Genomic DNA, 18,174 nt, shown 5'->3' with positions numbered 1-18,174 from the left:
GTGCTCAGAGGTCTGGACATTAGCTCTACCTTATAACGTCCTTATTGGACTTACTGCTGGAAGCTAGTACAACCAGAAGAGGGTCATTCCTCTTTGAACCAACCCCAGACTCTTCAATATGACTTGCTGAAGCTCTGAATACAGAGATCCCGATGTTTGGCGCCCATCTTAAAAGAACCCAGGGAAATGTCACTTCTTATCTTGTTAGATTAAAAGTCAATAAATAGGCATGCTTGGGAGGGGAGGTAAGGGACTAGTGATTCACAGCACCCAAGAAATGTAGTGGCTTCACTCAACCTCAAGAGAAGATAAAAATGATGGTGGAAAAAACATTTCTTTGTAGGAAGCCCAGCTCTTTCCCATTGTCCTGCGCTAGTAAATAGAGAAAGTGATGTTTCCTTTTTGGTTTGGCTTTTAACTAGAATGTTGACCCTCATCTCCGTGATGTGTGTTTTTGTGTCTGTTAAGGGGTGGTTTTGTCTTTCATATCAGCCTCTGACTGGTGAGGATTTAACCTACACATCATGGAGCAGTTCCCAACTGACTTCCATACCTGGAGTGCCATGTTCCTGTTTATCTTAACCTGTTCTGCAAATCCACTTTCAGAGTGGATTAAGATAAAAAAGAACAAAACACTCCTGTCACAGGTGAGGAAAGTCCACAAGTGGAATGAATCAGCATCTAAGCCAAGTAGAGACAAGTCCTAAGGTGTCTGCAACTGGAAACTTGACCCATCTCACCAGCTGCTGTAGGGAAGGAGCTTTGCATCCTCCACCCTGCTGCCTGCTCCAGATCTTTACTTTTTCTTGAGGAACAGGGAAGAAATTGTTCACTGCTACTTCTTCAAACTGTTGTACTGGTTTTGAATCCAGCTTGCTCAGAACTAAGTCCCGTGCCTGACTTTAGCTGCTCACAGCTTTTCCACTTGTCAGATGACCATGATTCATGACTCTTGCCATGAACTAGAAAGCACTGGATGCTTGGCATGTTTGACTTCAGCTTGGAAATAACTCTCCAAACACTGATGTCTGGCTCCCTATGACAAATATCTGCTAGTTGAGATCTGTTGGTCAGGAGATGAAAACAGTGAGATGATTGATGAAATCGCAGGTAGAAGTTTTTAGCATGGCTGCAGCCAGAGCTGGCTCAATGTCACCTGTTCCGTTGTTCAGTGGCAGTTGGAACAAGCTGTCTTGGCAGGAGCAGAGTTTGTTACAGGCACTGTGCTAATCTTTCTTGCAGGTGAGCCCAGGTAGGCTGATTGAGCTGAAGTTATTCCAGTTGAAACTAAACATTTTCAAAATAGTTGTCAAGAGCTCCAGTAGGACCACTTTACTTTTTATACCACTGCTTAAATAGCTGCTGACTGCAGTCTGTCACCTCTATTACAGAGAGCAGGAGATGTTTGGTCAACATACACAAATGCTTTAAGATCCTGGAGAAAAAAGGGACTTTCCAAATGAAACCGCTATTGTTGTGTACTTCATTAGTACACGTGACCATGTACTGCAATAGTCCAGCAGTGTCTTAAGTGCAAAGGTTTGACTCTTTTCCTGGTGATGCAAGAGAGAAACAGGAGCCTTTGACGCTGGCCAAGTGTTGGGAGAATTGGAGAAGAGCTCAGAAGCTGTATCCAGCAGCTTGGCAACAGGTAGAGGCAGCACACTAGCTCCTTGGATTTCTCTGCGTTCAGTAGGCATTGGGTAGTGAAGATGGTAAGGCTAGGAATTATGTATAAGCTTTATCCAAATCATTGGGCACCAGCTGATTCAAGGGCCGATGAATCCTGGGCTGTGTGTTTATCCTTTGCAAGTCAGGACTGATGTCTGCTTGGGCCAGTGGAGTATGGGTCTCTGTACCCTGTATCTTTGTGCTCTTGAGGGTGGGTGTGAACCTACCCAGAGCCAGATGACTAGACACTGACATTCATGTATAAAGACATCCTACATTGATGGTCCCTGGTTAAGGTTCAGCCTTAACCATGGACTCAGACAGTGTACTAAAATAAGGTAATGGGACCTGAGAACTAAGGGTGTACATGGTTAAAAAGATGACTTCTAGGAGTTTGCAAATTAAAATAGGATACTGCTTGGAGGAGCAGTTGGATCCATTGGGTAGATGGAGGTAGAATTGGACTAGTTGGGACTGCTATGGGTTTGAACCTCTCCATCAAAGACTGAGGCTGATCCTGATGTGGCAGGACAGTGTTGGCTCCAGGGGCTGCATCGTGTGGCTGTGAATTTTTCAGCTGGCCCTTTTTGGCTTTCATCAGTTGAAACGTTTTTCTGTCTGTACCATTTCTGTAATGATCGGTTTGATATCTGATCTCCATGCTTTGAGCTAAATCCTCTAGTCCCATAGTTATGTGATCTGAAGCTTGTGCTTTGTGGTTGCCACAGAGGCAAAGTGAAGCTTCATTGCTGTGTTGTTGGCACTGGGGATGCTTGTCGGCACTGGGCACGTGGTTTTCTTTTTCTTTTTTATTTTTTAAAAGTCTTTACCACAAAATTGCCACTTCTGGAGGTTATATAAAGAGATGGGAGTTTCAAAATCCTTTGACTTCTCCGGGAATAGTCTACATGGTACAAGAGGGTGGAGATTTCTGGAGTTTCCAGTACTGGTGCTCCAGGCCAAAAAGTTGTTGCATCCCAGTTTGACCTCAGTTATCCTTACTATGCATCCCATTTTGAAGGCTGGGTCTAGTTCACAAGTTTTCTTTCTTTCCTGCTGGACTTTTTTTTTTTATAGACTTCCTTAGGATTTTTAACTGCAGAGAATAAGGTTGAGCCGAGTTCCCTGAACACGCTTGTTTGTTTTTTCCATAGGTTCCTTAGAAAGAGAGCTTGGACGGCATGCAAAGTTGTGAAATATCTGCAGACAGCACGGATGATCCTCTTAGTAGTGGCCTACGGAGAAAACGACAGCCTCGAATAGTAGTTATTGGTGCTGGGCTTGCAGGCCTGTCAGCAGCAAAAGCGCTCTTGGAAAGCGGTTTCACGGATGTAACTATCCTTGAGGCGACTGACCGAATTGGAGGCCGCGTGCAAAGCGTGAAACTTGGTAAGAGCAGCATTTTGGCAATAATGTGTTGGGCTTGCTTTATTCTGCTAGCAAGGCTTTGTGTTGTCATTAGGTTAATCTGACCTTGGAAATGTGCCTTTTCAGTCAAGGTGCACATGCAAAAGGTTATTTGAGGTTTAATGTTGTCAGAAACATAAAACCTTGGGCTCCTTTCAGGGTGGATGGGTGAATCTGAGCTATCTTGTGCATCTTTTCTGAGGGAGGGCTGCTCCAAACCCATTCTTCTATAAAGTAAAGACCTTGGTGATCGTTTTCATTCGTACAGGAAGAGCTCTGTGTAACAGGTCTGTGAGAAGCGTTCTGTGATTAAATAACTGTACTGAGACAGTTTCCACCGTTTTCAAGCTTGACTCTTGACTAGGAGCAGTCAGTAAATCTCCTGGCTAGCAAACGGCTGTTTCTCAGTGACTTACATCACTTGCAAAGGGGTGAGCTCCAAGCTATTCTGTTTCACAAATAGCCCCATTCATTTCCCTAGAACTAATTTACTGTGTAGGGCACTACCCACTGTGAATCAGGCTTCTGGAAAAACCTCTTCAATGTACCCTTTCATCCTGATTTGCAGCTTTCCTACCTCTGTGGCTTCCTTTCTCAGTGTGTAATAAAGGTGCAGACACTGGATATTTACAAGCCCTTCCAACTGACATGGGATTAAAAATCTCTAAATGCAAAACTACTGGAACAAACATTACCCTTTGTAGCACAGTACTCAGTGAAACTTTCCCTGGTATCTAGAAGGGCATTGCGTGTCTCTTCTCCACAGGAGGCAAAATGCTCTTCACTTTTACTGAATTGCCTTCCTGATTTCAATTAACTAGCTCTGTTTCTTGATCCCACTCTATATTTATTAACTTTGGCCTCTTGCTGCCCTCCTTTCTTTTTTTTGTTAGGTGCTTACATCACTTACTATATTTTACTCAATAAATTCACTACAGTAAATAAACAGCAGGATCCTATGAGCTTTCAGAAGGGAAATGAATGAAAAGGCAGTCAGACAAGTCTAATCTCCAGGGTTTGAATAGGGCACTTTACATTCTGCTGAGACTTGGCATAGAGGTTAGAATGGGAAGTGTGTCCTTTACTCACAATACACTGTATTAAAAATATCCTGGATCATGTCTGTGATAGGAGGGAAGTGTTAAAGGACTGAAATCTTCAGGGAACAATATATCATTTTGTCAGTGCACCTGTGAAATAGTTTTGTTGTACTAGTATTGAGACCAATCCTCTCACCTTTGGGCACCTTCACCGGTTACTTATATCTTTGCTTTTGCTGGGAATCTACCTCCTGTTCATTAACACTTCTTAACTAACATGAGACAAGAGTAGGCTTTCAGTCTGGTGGGGATCTTGCAGTTTGTAGATGTAACTGTTAGTTGCAGAGCAGAGGACTAGAATACAAAGTCGATCTTTTAATACCTTTCTAAAACTACAAACTGTCTGTCTTGTCTTATCTTCTGCAAACTATCAAAGTTCTGCTGTGTAGGTATGGACTGCAGTTCTCTCCCAAGGTGGGTCCATGTTCTGACTCCTTGTGCTCATTGCAGATTCCCATGCCCTTTAGCCAAATAATTTTGGAGCTCTGTTGGGTGGTGAAATCTTCAGAAGCAGCATGTACTCAGAAGCTCCTTAATCCCTGGTACAAGGGCAAAAGGGCAGCATGGTCCCGCCCCGCGGGGTGTTTTCTTCTTCTGTACTGCCTGGAGCAGCAAGATTGCACCTGGGGCATGCAAGACCTGCTCTTTTCTTAGAACTGGCTAAAGCTTACAAAAAACTGTTACAGAAGTGGTTCTTCTGGGTCTTCAACGCACAACCATTTTGATCTGCTTGTCTAAATGGCATTTAAAAGTTAAACTTCTCTGGCTACTCCCTTGTCTGCACACTTGACTAAAGATACGATTTAGATCTGTGGCACCTTCTCAGGGTTATATCCTAATACTCCTACTCTCACTGAGCCATGCTGTGTCTTGTAGGGGACAGTATTTTCCCTCAACTGCATAGAGTATGTTGCTACTCAGCACAGGGGAATAATTTGGATTTTCAGAGGTTTGGTTCATCACCTCTAGCACAGGTGAGGCAGAGGGTTTGTGTGTTTGTAGGTTGTGAGTGTGTTTCTTGTACGTGATCTATAACACCTATGTCCGCTGCAGATACTTCACCACAGGATGCCCAAGGAATAGTCAGGGCTGCAAAAGGAAATGTGAAAGTTCCCATGCGTATTTAGAAGGCTTGATGCACAACCTGTGCCTTCCTTTGGAAAATTGCTGGTATAGTATATTGTTGTGTATAGGCCTGTTTTGACTGCTGCCTGTGTCTCTGTAATTATATTCACAGAATAGGAAGCAGATTTTTTTCTATTGTATTGGATGATTCATTCAAAGTAGCTTAATATTGAAACTAAAATCTTTTAAGGCCCTGCAAGTAAATCAGCTATCTCTGTTCAAAAAGATGTTATTCAATTTTACACTTTTAAATAATTTATTGTGTAACGTACACTAGGTAACAACTGGCTTATCTGCTTGGTAGTGATGATAGTGAGTTTCTACAGGCAAGAATGACTATTTTTAATTTGTTGGTATTTCATTATATTCCACACAGCTACTGAAGACAGGAGAACTTGGAACACATCATAATTGTTACTAAGCACCATTACAGTGGGACCTGCTGGCATATTTTTTTCTCTCAAAGATGAGGTGCCCTATAAATAAGGGCTATATACAGGACGATTGTTAGTGTAGCAGAGAGCAAGCTCCTGACATAAAGCAGCAGGCAGTATTCCTGCTGCTGATCTGGCATGTGATGACTCGCAGGAGGATTGCATTAACAAGGTGACTGCCACATGCAATATTTATGAGCTTTGTACCTTTGGCTGCCAATGTACAGCAGTCATTTCCGCTAGGCTGGGTGCTCTGGGAGTGTATTGGAGTTTGTGGCGCCTTAAATATTCACACGTTTGTGACTTGATGCTGCACACTTTGAAGCACATGCTTTGTTTTGGGTACAGGTAGAAATCTTGCGCTCTTGAGTCCTGTAATGCATATTTTGAAGGGCAATCAGCGTGCTCCTTAATGATGAGGCGGTTGTCTGCTTGAAAAACAAGATACATGGAGCTTCCCTTGGAGGCAGTGTCTCAGCTGGAGAGCAGCATTTCTTCGAGCTTTCACCCGATAAACTTGACTGCATTATAGCAGTGCTGCAGTGTCTTTCTGTCTGAGCATATATTTACATGTTAAACAGTATACGGTGACTGGAAACTGCACGATCCTTTCTTCATCAAGCAGCATCCTATTAACTATTCCACTTAATTCACGCACCTCTGCAGAGCGAGCTCACAGTGTGGTGTTGGCTGGGATGCTGGGAGAACACAGCTTTGTCAGACTTTAAAACAGGTAGCTTTGGACTTCTGAGAATGTATAAAAATGTGGGTGGAGGACATGACTCAGGGTTTTTATTTTTAGCACCTCCTTTCAGCCGCTGAACATCTCCCTGTGCTATCAGCCCAGTTGTGGCAGCGCTGGCTTAAGGAGGGGTCAGAGCCCTGGTGCAAACCCTGTTAGTTATAAGGAAGGGAGAGAGCCGCGCTGACCAAACTCTTTATGTTTTGCAGGCAGAGAGTATAGGTGATGAAGACTAAATGTATTTGGTGTTTAACCTTACAGTGCATCTTTTTAAAGAACCTGATTTAAATTTTCAAAGACATAAGTAATAAATTATAACCTATTTACTTATTTGGGGAATGGAAATGCATTTTTGTATTGCAGTTAGTCTGCGGTATATTTGTAAATAACATGCATTTTTAATCATAGGATAAAGTTAACTATGCAGGCCAACGTTGCTATCCCAGGGCAATCCAATTTTTTCCTGTATCTCCCTGCTGTAGATGCTTTTCTTCCTGTGTCTGGGTATCCATCCCCTCCTCTCGAATACAGTGGATATTTGAAGTCTTTAGGTACTCTGTTCTTTCCCTACGACTTTAATATTTATGTAAGTATATTTATATGTCCTTTTTGCAATAATACAGTGTGGCTTCTTACAGCTCTTTTCCTTCCCACACCCCCTTCACTAGTACACAGCTTGTGCTGCAGCCCAAGCAGTACATTCTCTGCTTTCTGGTCAAGTTCTTAAATGCAGGTTTAGAGAAGATGTTTTAGAAGGGCCAAGTAGCAAGGATAGAGCAGCTAGCAACAACCATGATAAGAACGGGGAACCCAGAAGGTTCTGAATTTCACCTCAAGTATTAGAGGTGTGTCACTGTGATGTATCTTTATTGGAAACATCCCCTCCTTCTAGCACTATCTAAACTTGTATCCTGAAAGACTGGTTTGAGGGACACTGGCATTGCCCTTGCCTAACAAAGAAGGCTCGCTTAAGTGGTGTTCAAATACGTGGTGTCCTTGAGGAATTGTTCTGGTTTTGCACATGTACATTTTATTTAGGGTTGAGTGCGACACGCTTTCAGAAAAATGGGCTTCTGTAACTAGTCTGCTTGGTTTACTCTCCTGCAGGGCACGCCACTTTTGAACTGGGAGCTACGTGGATTCATGGTTCACATGGAAACCCAGTCTATCATCTAGCAGAAGACAATGGTTTACTTGAAGAGACTACTGATGGTGAGAGAAGTGTTGGACGGATCAGTCTTTACTCCAAGAATGGGGTGGCTTATCATCTTACCAACAATGGGCAAAGGATCCCGAAAGATGTGGTTGAAGAATTCAGTGATTTATACAACGAGGTTGGTATTCAGCTGCTTTGTCGGTTTGTAGATTTGCCTGAAACACTGGGACCCTTGACAGTTTTAATGTTCTGGGTATTGGGCAAAGCTAGAAAACCAGTAATGTCTTTAATTTCTTTGCAAAAAATCAACACTTAGTTTGCTCTCATTTGCATAACTATAACCCATTTGTCTCTGATGTGGGATTAACTCACTGTTGTTAGGAAGAACAATCTTTCCACATTTGTCATCAATTTAATCACTTCCAGCAACTATTGCTGGGCAGATCCAGTCATTGCTCTAGAAAGTTGCTACTTAATTAAAAGGGTAAAGGAGGGATCAAATTACTAAACAAAGTAGAATGTAAAACCTTAGCAACAACCAGCTAAATATTGTAGCCCTGTGACATTTTATTGACGTTATAAATACCATAGTGTGCTGTGTAGTATGCCAAAGTCAGCGGAGTATCATAGGAATTGCAAGTTTTCTTGCATCAGAAGGAAAGGAACATCTTTTCTAGTAGACTCAAACCAGCGTGGGCTTAAATTCAAGGTTATTTTAACTTCTTTTGCTCTGTGTTCAGTGGCCTCCTCTTCAGTTTAGGGCCTCAGTATGTGACAGAAGAGCCAAATAGAAAAAAAAAAAACCCCAACCAACCAACTACCGATGCAGAACCTAAAAACACTAAATAGAAGCCTGCAGGACGGAAATGAAAATGCATGTTTAGTGGAAAGATTAACCTGTGCTAAAAAAGCAATTAGGCGATGTTAGACTCACAAAAAGGCCAAACTTACTTTCATGTAACTTGGGATGACAGCAGCAGTGCCAGTATTTCTTTCGGAGGGAAAATGGGGTTTCTTACTGATATGTGTGTTGAACGTGTGAAAGATTGGTATTAGCTCTACCTGCTTTCAGTAGGAAGATTTGCCCTTAGGTAGAGTGAAGTGAAAGAAGGAGGTTTGCCAAAGTTAATGATAATTATTCCCCATATGTTTTTTAACATCACTTATGAATTACATTCAGGGGAGTCAATGCAGAATGTCTAGTACTCCAGGTAATGTGATCTCTCAGTGGGTTATATAAAATGGAGCAAAACATTGTTATTTTCATCAGGCTGTAGCCATGCCTAAAACCTTCAGATTATCATCTGACAGTGAACTTCACCAGTATTTGACGCTTGGCTAAACACACACTAGATTCAGGTTACTCTTGCATACTTTATGTTTAAAAATATGTCCATGAGCATTTAGAAAGCCACCAAGAGAAAAGTCACTGTAGTCTGTAAAGAATTATCAAGAGTTGAATGGGCAGCAGAAATGGTGATCTTTTTTTTTATTTTATTATTTTTTTTTTTTTTGTCTGAAAAGACTTCTGAAACTGCCCTGGGTCTCTGAACTGGAATCTGTGATGGGCACAAAGTTTGAGAGGGGTAGTAGGAATTTCAAAGAAACCTCATTATGGAAGGAATTTAGCAACCTGTGGCAGGGAGGGAATTCTTCTTGGACAAATGCAGGTGGGGATAATTCATCTGAACAATTTTTTTCATATTACTGGATTGAAAACAGAGCCAACCAGGAAAAAAAGACAGGTGAGGTGTGTGTGGAGCAAGATTAACAGTGACTAAGACTAGAAAAGAAAGAGGCAGTATGTGAAAATACTGCAGTGAGCAGCATTATTTATGTAAATGGAACACCGCCAAACTGCATGCATTGCTTGGTGATCATCCTGTCTCAAAGATGACAGGAAAATCTCCAGCAAAGCAAAGGTGTCAGAGGCAGGCAGACTCTGAAATGAGAAGAGAATACAAAGATGAGAGCTGCTTGGCTTTGAGGTACAGCCAATATGATAAAGCCTATAACAAGGTGCCAGTGTTTTAGAAATGATTAATTTGGTAAATCTACCCTTTCTTTTAAAGCAAGAGAAAGGGGGCAGCCAGTGACATGAGAGAACAACACATTAAAAGTTAATCTTCTTTGAGCAACACATAATTAGCTTATCGTTGCCACAGGATATCTTTATCGCTAGGAGACAGAAAAGGCTTTCACATTTATGGATTGTAAAAATGTCTACAGCTACTCTCTGTGATAAAAAAAATATGTAAGGGACAGCTTAAGCCAAGAAGAGGACATCAGCCAACCTCTACTTGCTGTTGCTGGGCAGGTGCTTTCTCTGTTTTCCTTCAAAGTGTGCTGGACTTTCTTGCAGGGGCAGCTCACGGTTTTGTTGAGCTTCTTGTCCTAGCCTCTTTGGGGTGTCAGATTGGATGATCTTTAGTGATTTAAGACAGCTGACTGTGGTTTCTTCCCTGTGCTGCGTAGGAAAAGTGGGAATTAAGGCAAGCTATGTGATCTCCTGAAAAGCTCCAGTTAAAAAAGACTGTATGAAATAGAAGTGCCCCGGTGGGTGAGCAGTCACGAGCATGTGCAGCAGGTGTGTGGATTTGGGGACCTTTTACTCTGGCATAAGGTGCAGAGAATGTTTCTGTTTACAAGTGCTGAGTCTGCCTGGTGCAATTCTGTTCTGTTTTTTTGTTAAGTTCCTGACTTCCCCCTGCATTTTTTTTTTTCTTTCCATTTTCACTTAAGTCCATTCCATCATTTTTCTTCATCCTGGCTGGCTAATACTCTCTTGCTTTAACTGGTGATGAAACGGGTTCTGAGGAAGAGCAGTAGGAATTTGGTCTTCAGTTCTGCATCTCTGTTTTTTTTGAGGAGGCAGGTTTTCTGGGAGGTTTTGTTAAAACATCTTGAAGTTGTCCAGGGTGAAAAGCCACCTTACAGATCACCAAATCTTGAGGTCAGGCTCCTCTCTTTCCTTGTAGGAGCTCCCTGACCCTTCTCAGAGTCTTGGGGCAGCCCGCTGTTAGCAATCCCACCATCATGTCATCTCATCTCTCAGGCTGCATCTCCTACTTTAGAATGGGCCAAGATAGCAAAGGCTGTGACACACGCTGTCCTGGCTTGAAAAGAAAAAAACCCCAAAACCAAAACAACCAAACAAGACAACCAGCAACTGCATGATGGATGGAAAGCCTAATCAGGGATGGAGCACTGGCATTAACAGTGGAAAATGTATTCCTGAATGAACGGGGCTAAATTTGTCACAGTTTCAAATGCCTGCCCTCCCCTGCACAGCCGGCTCACTTCCCATGCACTCACACACTGCCCTTCTTTCGCTGCAGCAGCTGCCACGTGCTTGGGCTCGAGCATATGCCTCCAGCTCTGTTTCTCCATCTGTATCTCTCTAGCCCCAATTATCTTGTCATCTGGACACCAAATTCTAGTGAATGCAAAGTGCAGAGGGTCTCCCTCGAGTGTTCCACTTGGGTACGTGGAGTCACTGAAGCTGGAGCCTAGCGAGGCGAAGTCTCTCCTCTGTGTGCTGAATTTTCCTGGTGTGAAAGGCAAGGCACCCCAGTACTTCCAGAGCTTTGCCTCGCTAGTTCATTTGGAAAGTCCTTATGCATTTTCCGGGCACTTACCCAATCTTTTTTGGCTGGCGGCTTCTACTTCAGTACAAGTTTTGCTTCTTTTTGTTTGCAGTAGCCTGAATTTTTAATAGCTGTAGGGATGCCTCACAGAAGCCTTTATTTGGGTACGAGAAAGCCAGCAGTAAGACTGCTCAGCTCTTCATTTCTGTAGCAGAAGTGTTCTTATGAGAGGCTGTCTTGACCGAGAGGCTGTTGCACTGCATTGAAGACTGTCAAGATCTGTCACAAGCTTGTGACCAAAGTGACCCAAATCTTCCTCCGTGAAAGCACTAGAAAACTGAGCAATGCCTGCAAGGAAGGAAGGTCTCCAGTCCTGCAGAGCAGCTACCTGGATTTCCAACCGCAGATTGCCAAGCGATGCACCATGAGAAAGGGCATCGAGCCTGCTGTTGGCAGGACAGCTCTCCAGCCACTGTTGTTTTAAGACTGTCCTTCTTAGATTGTGTACTGAGTGGGGCTGGAGCTGCTCAGGGTCATTGCTAGTCCATTTGGTCAGTCTGTCAAAGGAAGAGGGCACCAGCCTTGGAAGGGTGTGATGTCTGTGCCACATATTCATAATCTTCCCACCTTTCTCTCTTGACTCCTACTAGGATAACTGGGGGGATCCTGGGGCTGGGGGAGGATTTTTGCTTCTGCCTGCTTATATCACATCTGCATGACCCTTAAAGAAAAGCAACAGGAGTGTGACCTTTGAGGGTAACATCTGCAGCTTCAGTGCCTATGTGTGCTTATAGCTGCTGGGAAGATGTGAATAGGGACAACCCATCTCAGAGTTGCTCTTCTGTCCCTTCGAAGTCTTCATTTCCCTCTCCAAAGAGGTATTTAAGGCCATCTCCCAGGTATTTCTGAAGGGTGGGATGGATGTGGTGAACTTGACAAGTTAAATGCAGGTGAAAAATCACACTGCTTTGCCTGCCCAAGAATTTCACAGTCCATCGGCCAGCCTGATTTAGAAGTAGTGCCTATTTTACATAGGCTTTTCAGTAAGAACATGGTCCCTAAAGACCTGTTTCACAGGAACCCTCCCTTTAACAATCAGCTAATTAATGGCCTTGTTATCTGTCAGCTTTCTCCTGTGTGCTGCACAGCTCCTGGGGGAGGGATGCAGCCAAAGACTGACAAAGTTTTCCACCCTTCTCACCCCCACCCTGTGCTGGGCTTCGTGCCATCCCCAATTAAGCTCCAGTGCCTTGCCTTGCATTATCATAGAAAGCAGGACCAAAGGGCCACTGAGAGTCACCGTTCCCTCCCTGCCCCTCTATTGCACTGACAGATGTCTGGCCTGGTAACAGCCTGGACCTATCTCCATCGAGGTTTTTTTACTGACCGGGGATTAAGTCACTGCAGTTTTTAAGCCAAGTGAGAAAAAGACAATGCTACGGATCGTCACCGGCGCTGACAGGAAGGAGCGTGGATTGGGATGTGCTTTCCTGATCTCCTTCAGTGCTGAGAAGCTTCTTTATTTAGATTTGTTCTTCCTAAGAGACTGCCTCTTCCTGTGGTGGAAGAGCACGTATGTAGTAAACATGTGTAGGTGGAAGCCTGTAGGTAAGAGAGAGGACATCCCTGGTGGAACCCACGTTTTCTGCAGAGACCCTGGTTGTGGGATGCCCCAAAGCTGGTCGGAAAGAAGACAGAAGATGTAAGCTGAAGTGAAGCCATTTTGGGATTATGGCCATTCAATTAACTCCTTTTAATTTCTGACTTTGAGTCCCATTTCCCTGCAGGATTGTATGTAAACCCTCAGAATTAGGGAAGAAAATCTGCTTAGAATGAATAGTCACTTGAGATGTTCTGTGTCTTTTGTTTCTGCTGATGGTTCTTGCAGACAGGCTTCTAGGGCTAGTTGTTCAGCCCAAACCTGGAGGAGCTTTAGAGTGAGAAATGATGAGGTCATTGTGCGGGGATGTGAGTTTGCCAGTAGTAGGAGATGGGAGTTGATGGTCTGTCCTTTTTTTTTTTCTTTTTTTTCTTCCCCCTCCCCTCGCTTGTATCAGGTGTGTGGTAATAGAAAAGGGAGATGAGTCTGGACTGTATATTGTGTAGCTCTCCTTGCTGATGGGCACAGTGCTCTCAGTTTGGATGCATGGATATTTTGTAGGGTTAACTAGAAAACGAGCAGAATCTTTCGGGTCATTCTTGATGTTACCTTTCACTAGGATCTTTGAGATAAAGCCCACTTGAACTCTCTCAGGAACGCTTCTATCATCACATCATGATGAAATGTTTGAAGGAGAATGTGTTTTCAAATCTCACAAATGCCTGTTCCCAGTGACTTCAAAGGTGGTCCCATAGGGATGATGATGCTTTCTGTTATTATGAGCAGTTTCCCACCTGGGGAAGGAAAGCCTAGGTAACTCCAACTCCAGACAGTACAATTATGCTTGTACTTCTTTGGAAATCTACCTTAAATGAAGGCTTCTAGTAAACCTTTTCTTACACAGGATAAGAACCTAGTTTCTTATACAGGATGTGTTTGCTGCAGGTGTACATTAAAGAATACATTTTGAGCATCTTTTTGATTCTTTTATTATGACAAAGTATCTCTTAATGTAGGACTTGCTGTTGTTTCTCCTTTTGCTTCTTGCCTACAACAGCTTTGCCTTCTCTTCTTCATCAAATGGTTTGGCACCCCCAAGAAGAGAAAAGCAAGGAAATAACAGGGATTCTGAGAAAAAAATAACAAATCCTGATGGTGATTATACTTACCTGCTGTCTGATCGATGGGATGACATATATAGGAAAGACTTGACTTGATGTTTACAGCACAGAGAACTGTGCATTTCTGCTCTTTTCTCTGTTGGGCAATGAAGAATACAATGGTTAATAAAAACATACCCATGGCTCACTTAGCCTTTTGGCCAAATGGTAGCTGGGTTTTAACACAGCTTTGCTTGTCTTGTGAATGCGTTATCTGCTTATAGTGTGCAATCGGCTTATGAAAGCTGAGCTGCATTATGCTGACGCAAGGTCTATGCAGCTTGTACTTGCTGGAAGTGGTTTGGGCCTCAGAAATCAGTGGACCTGAGAACTGTGTGATGTTGAAACTGCCAAAGAGCTTTTAGCATTGGGGAACAGAGAAGGCACTATTTCCTTTGCTGGAAGCCTTCATTTCATATAGGGCATTGGTCTCGATCTTTTTGTCTGGAAATCTCCTTGGAAAGGCTGTGACCCAATCAGTGTCTGCAATTCTCTTCTGTCTTCACTAGTTCCACTCATTTTTCTTGTGATTACTACTTCTCTAGTTTTGTAGTTTATTTTCCCCTTTTTTCATTCATTCACCTATTTTCTTCCTCAATTTCCTTCTCATCCTTTACTTGTCTCTCTCTACTCATCTTCCTGCATTCACTCACAGACCTGCTTCTACCACTGCCATGCATTTTCCCTCACTGCCTCCCTTTCCTCATCATCTCTCTATTTTGCCTCATCAAATTCACTTCATTCCTAAAACCCAAGAGAAAATCAAGCTTCTGGAGAGAATCGGAGTGGGAAGAAACTAAAATATGGTGAATTAGCCATATCAGCAGAGAGCGGGAGGCTCTAGGAGCCTTTGAAGGAGAGGCTGCCACAGTTCTGCCAGCTTCCTAGCAGCCATTTACTTTTGAGTTGAACTTCTCAGTATGTCCCAATAATTTGTCTCGAAAAAAGGATCATAAGTTGTAATCAAACCATCTTTGACAGGAAAAACTCACTGAGATGGGATCTGGCCTCTCTACTTACAAGAGTACTGTGCAGCCCTGTGGCAGATATAAATAAGAAGGTGACTAATTCTGGACAAACAAGTCATTAATGGGATGAGTTGCACTTCTGGGAGGTCTCTTTTAAAAGCTTTCCTGTGTTAAAAGATTCCTTGGAGTTTTTCCATGGAGATGAAGGGCCATGATTCAACTGCAGGCTCTCCTGGTAATATTACAGACAGAAGTACTGGTTATTCCAGCCAGCCACAAGCAGATGGCCGATGTAGATGGTGGTTTTCTTGTTTTTAAGTACCTTTTATGGTAGAAAACTGCAGTGAAAAAAAGATGTCCTTCAAAAAGGAGTGATTTATTAGAAGGGGATATTTCTTGTGGGTCCTCCTCAGGCTGGCTTCTAGAAGGGAACTACTAGAGATGTCATGGTTTTTCATGGATCTATACCTGTCTCATGCTCAATTCAAATGTGTGTGCCTACAAAATTCCTTCGCTAAGCCTGCGTTGGTTGCTTCCTATTTTTCTGGGGACAACAGAAAAGTAACTATGAAACTGAATACCCCCACCCTGGTGGATTCCTGGGCATTATTGCTAAATAATGGAGAGGGTGGAAGGGCTGGTTCCAGGTTAGAGCAGTCAAATGTATGGGCCCTGAAACCTGGGAGACTGAGGTGGGAGAGCTGGTGCTTTATTGTCAGATGTGAGGAAGCGTGGGGGTCCTGGTGCTTGAGTTCACTCCCAGTAGACTGGATGGACACTGGGGCCAAGTTAGGCTGTGACACTGCTCACCAGAGCCAGAAATTACACAGAGCAAACCGAAGCCCACTCTGTAGAGGTGCTCTGCAGTCTGCGGTTGCTTAGCTTACTGATCCAGCTGCAGTATCTAAACAGCTGGTTGAACGGTAGGCATTAGCTCCTGAAAATGGCAGGAATGCCTCACTTGGTCTTCTGCAAGCGATAGAATGGACATGCTCAAATTAAAAAATAACTTAATAGTAATACTAACTTAATGACTTAATAGTAACTAGACTGTTGCAGGTGAGTAAGGGTGGTTATCTTTGCCTGGAGGGAAGTGTTGCTTCCTGCCTTCGAACCAGCATAGCTGTGGGTGCAACTTGACATGGCGTTGGAGCACTGTGCACAATAAACTGCTAAAGCTGATCTCTAAAGCTGGCAAGAGAAGCTGATCTGAATGTGCTGGGTTCGGATGGAAGAAAAAGCATCCTGCATGGGGCTTGGATTCTGCTGGGAATCACATTGTCTGTCTTTCTGTCCTGTCTCTGGCAGGTCTATAACCTGACTCAGGAGTTCTTCCAACGAGGTAAACCAGTCAATGCTGAGAGCCAGAATAGTGTGGGCGTCTTTACACGGGACGTAGTGCGCAAACGTGTCAAGGCCGATCCGGATGACACAGAGGCCGTCAAGAGGCTGAAACTAGCCATGATCCAGCAGTACCTTAAGGTGTGTGTGCATGTCATTGGTTTTTCTTGTTTTAACTAAGAGCAGACAAATCTTGAACCTCAGACACCTGGCTAAGCCTTGCCCATCACTGGGGAATTGCTTTCTGTGGTCACTTGCAGCAGGGGCAGTTTGTGTTTACATTGGCAACTTTTCCTTGTGATGCATATCTAAAGACAGTGGGCTGCAAGAAATAATGCCTTTATGCCTTTTTTTCTTATCTTAAACTTCCACCTTTCTAATTAGAAGGGGTTTTCCTAGGCCCTGTTAAATTTTCTGGTGTGATTTAATGTTTTCTCACCACCTGAAGCTACTTTATTGTCAGGTTCTTTTAGTAATGTTTTGTCTTGTGCCTTACACTTAGAATCCCATGTTCCTACCTGAGTGGTTTTTATTCCCTTCTGCCTCTGTCCATATCTTGGAGACCAGAAGAAATGTAACTTTGATACTAGTAATTTGTTGAGGAAGTCCCTAGAAGGCATTTTGAAGGTAAAGCAATAAAATCAAAAGTAGATTGTATAAACCCACGTCCCAAACATCTTTCCTCATGGCTTCCCTAGTTCTTTTTATCTCCTTGATGCCTTGGCCTAAATGAGTTCTCTGTGGGATGAGGACTTAATGCTGCATCAAGCACTCCACAAATAAAGTGTAACAGTCATTCCTATTTCAATTATAATGACTTAAAGGCTTATGAAATGAGGCAGGGGAGGCAAGCAGCACTCTCTGATGTGGGTAAGCGTATGGTATTCCCATTTACAGGTGGGAAGCTGAAATAAAGAGAAATAAAGACCTAAAGAGTCAGTTTTATCTCTCTGATAAAACTGAGATTTGAACCCAGGCATCCTGAGCACTGTTCTGATATCTCAGTGTCCTGACCCAAGAGCTTGTATCACAGGGTGTCTCCACAGCTGCCACGTAAAGACTAGTTATTTATCGTGTTATCCATGTAACATCACCTGTGCAGACAATATTAGTCATTTGATACAGCTCTGGTTTTCCTGGTGGTTACTTCTGCAGTTGCTACAGGTTGCCACAGCCAGAGACTTTTCTGCAAGTCTTGCAAATCCCTTCTCATGTGTAAATACTTGAGAACAACAAAGCTTCTGATACTTAAGACTATCAGATCAGAGTGGTTGCTGAGAGAGTGGCGATTAACTGGTGTCTCAGGCAGAGTATAGGCTTGGTAGTTGCCTGTTTTTTCTCCCTGGCATTTTTCCTTCATAGTTGAAAGAATCAAATAGTCATTCATCACTGTTATCTTTATAATGTGGAGTGTCCTGTTGGAGCATCCAGGCAGGATGAGCAGCCTGTTGCGTGACCTAGGGTGCAGGGTTTGTATTGTGGGCCAGCAGCACTGACCCTGGGTAAGTGTTGGAGAGTGCTTGCTCAGACATCAGGTGGGGTGGAACCACAGCAGACTCAGAGGATAGGTCTTCAAGACCTAGCTGCTGGCAACCTGTCCTAGCAGTTTGTGCCTGCTCAGTCTTCACTGGAGTCATTGGGCAATGACCAGGAAGGGGCAACTACTTGTTTGTCAGTACAGTCACAGGAGCAGCCTGTGAACTACTCAGTACAACTTTTACTTGTTTGCTTGACATCTTAGCCCAGCACAGAGATTCCTGCCCTGCACCAGGATGCTCCACAAGGAGAAGGTCTATTCTTGCCAGGCTTCCAAACATGGTCATTAAAGTGTGGAAAGGCCTGGAATAATTGGCCAAAGGGTGAGGCAAGGAGTTGTAATGTTC

The 18,174-nt window shown here is 43.4% G+C and overlaps 1 protein-coding gene across 2 annotated transcripts in view; it reads left to right on the top strand.

Annotated features, from left to right (window-relative positions):
* Positions 1-18,174, top strand: part of SMOX (spermine oxidase) — a 60,856-nt gene that overhangs the window by 32,745 nt on the left and 9,937 nt on the right. For both annotated transcript variants that reach the window (XM_049791583.1, XM_049791574.1), the window contains exons 2-4: positions 2,826-3,060; positions 7,587-7,813; positions 16,259-16,432. In XM_049791583.1, coding sequence (XP_049647540.1) covers positions 2,853-3,060; positions 7,587-7,813; positions 16,259-16,432 — 609 coding nt within the window. In that variant the 5' untranslated portion in view covers positions 2,826-2,852. The remainder of the gene's footprint in view (positions 1-2,825; positions 3,061-7,586; positions 7,814-16,258; positions 16,433-18,174) is intronic.

Source organism: Accipiter gentilis, chromosome 3 (assembly GCF_929443795.1).
Source record: "Accipiter gentilis chromosome 3, bAccGen1.1, whole genome shotgun sequence".
In the NCBI taxonomy this organism is placed as follows: domain Eukaryota; kingdom Metazoa; phylum Chordata; class Aves; order Accipitriformes; family Accipitridae; genus Astur; species Astur gentilis.
This window is presented reverse-complemented; position numbering and strand designations above follow the sequence as displayed.